Source organism: Alosa sapidissima, chromosome 14 (assembly GCF_018492685.1).
Source record: "Alosa sapidissima isolate fAloSap1 chromosome 14, fAloSap1.pri, whole genome shotgun sequence".
Taxonomy (NCBI): Eukaryota; Metazoa; Chordata; class Actinopteri; order Clupeiformes; family Clupeidae; genus Alosa; species Alosa sapidissima.
The window spans coordinates 13,326,840-13,328,052 of NC_055970.1; the positions used below are offsets into that span (position 1 = coordinate 13,326,840).

Below are 1,213 nucleotides of genomic sequence, written 5' to 3' on the forward strand. Positions count from 1 at the left end.
TGTGAGTGTGTGAGAGAGAGAGAGAGATAGAAAGAGAGAGTAAGCCGGTGTAAATGTAACATGAATTGTGCTGTAGATAGATAGATAGATTAGATAGATACAGTAGATAGATACTTTATTGATTCCCAAGGGGAAATTCAAGGTCTCAGTAGCATACCGACATCACACACATGCACATTCAACAGAAAAAGTAATATAAGTATATAAATATAAAAAACACCACTAAAATACTACTACATGTAAAATACTAAATATACTAAATAAAACTAAATCAAATATCCACATAGTGTGCTTAAGGATGATCAAGCATGAGGCACTTGCAGTGACGGCAGGGACTGAGCCTGTAATTCTGTATGCATGGTAAGGTGCTCTATGAGAGTAAGTGTCATGGTGATGGTGCAAATAAGTAAGTGCAACAGTGCAAGAATGAAGTCTAGAGACCAGCATAAAATAAATATAGACATATAAGAGAATAATGTAGACAAAATAATATAAATTAATTATAAATGAATTCTGCTGAGTCATCATAAGACATCGCATGTTAAATGAATTCTGCTGATAAGACATTGTGGATACGGCCGAGTCTCTACGGGGTTCCCAGGGGTGGGCCCACCTGGGCATACACACTGTACACCTGCTGGACAGGTAAGGTGCTGACCGCAGGAGATTTCACCTCCTCGTACTCCACATGCTGGACAGGTGAGGCGCTGACCACACAGTACACCTGCTGGACAGGTGAGGCGCTGACCGCAGGAGATTTCACCTCCTCGTACTCCACATGCTGGACAGGTGAGGCGCTGACCACACAGTACACCTGCTGGACAGGTGAGGCGCTGACCGCAGGAGATTTCACCTCCTCGTACACCTGCGCTCTCTGCTGCCCCCTGAAGTCTATCTCAGCATACGGCACCTCCACATTCACACCTGGGGGGGCGGGGGGGAAGACTCAATGTTATTATGTCTAACTAACACATTTGGTCACAGCAATGAGTTTATTCAGCACAAATATGGAAGGTAAAAGTGACGCAGTAACTCTGAACCAGAGGCCAATTGGCCACATGGGATTGTGCAGGGCTCAACGTTAACTTTTAAAAGTGGTTAAAAATGGTTGACAGCTTGGCAACCAGGCATGATTATGAGATTTATTGGTGCTACCGCTTCATGGCATAAGCATTTCCAAGGGCACTGAGATAACCAAGCAGTTACCAGCGTA

The 1,213-nt window shown here is 43.9% G+C and overlaps 1 protein-coding gene across 4 annotated transcripts in view; it reads right to left on the bottom strand.

Moving 5' to 3' along the window:
- Positions 1-466: 466 nt before the first annotated feature.
- Positions 467-1,213, bottom strand: part of LOC121681276 — a 25,840-nt gene continuing 25,093 nt past the window's right edge. For 3 of the 4 annotated variants that reach the window (XM_042060918.1, XM_042060917.1, XM_042060916.1), the window contains one exon: positions 467-924. In XM_042060918.1, coding sequence (XP_041916852.1) covers positions 587-924 — 338 coding nt within the window. In that variant the 3' untranslated portion in view covers positions 467-586. The remainder of the gene's footprint in view (positions 925-1,213) is intronic. The other variant, XM_042060919.1, reaches the window with a different exon arrangement.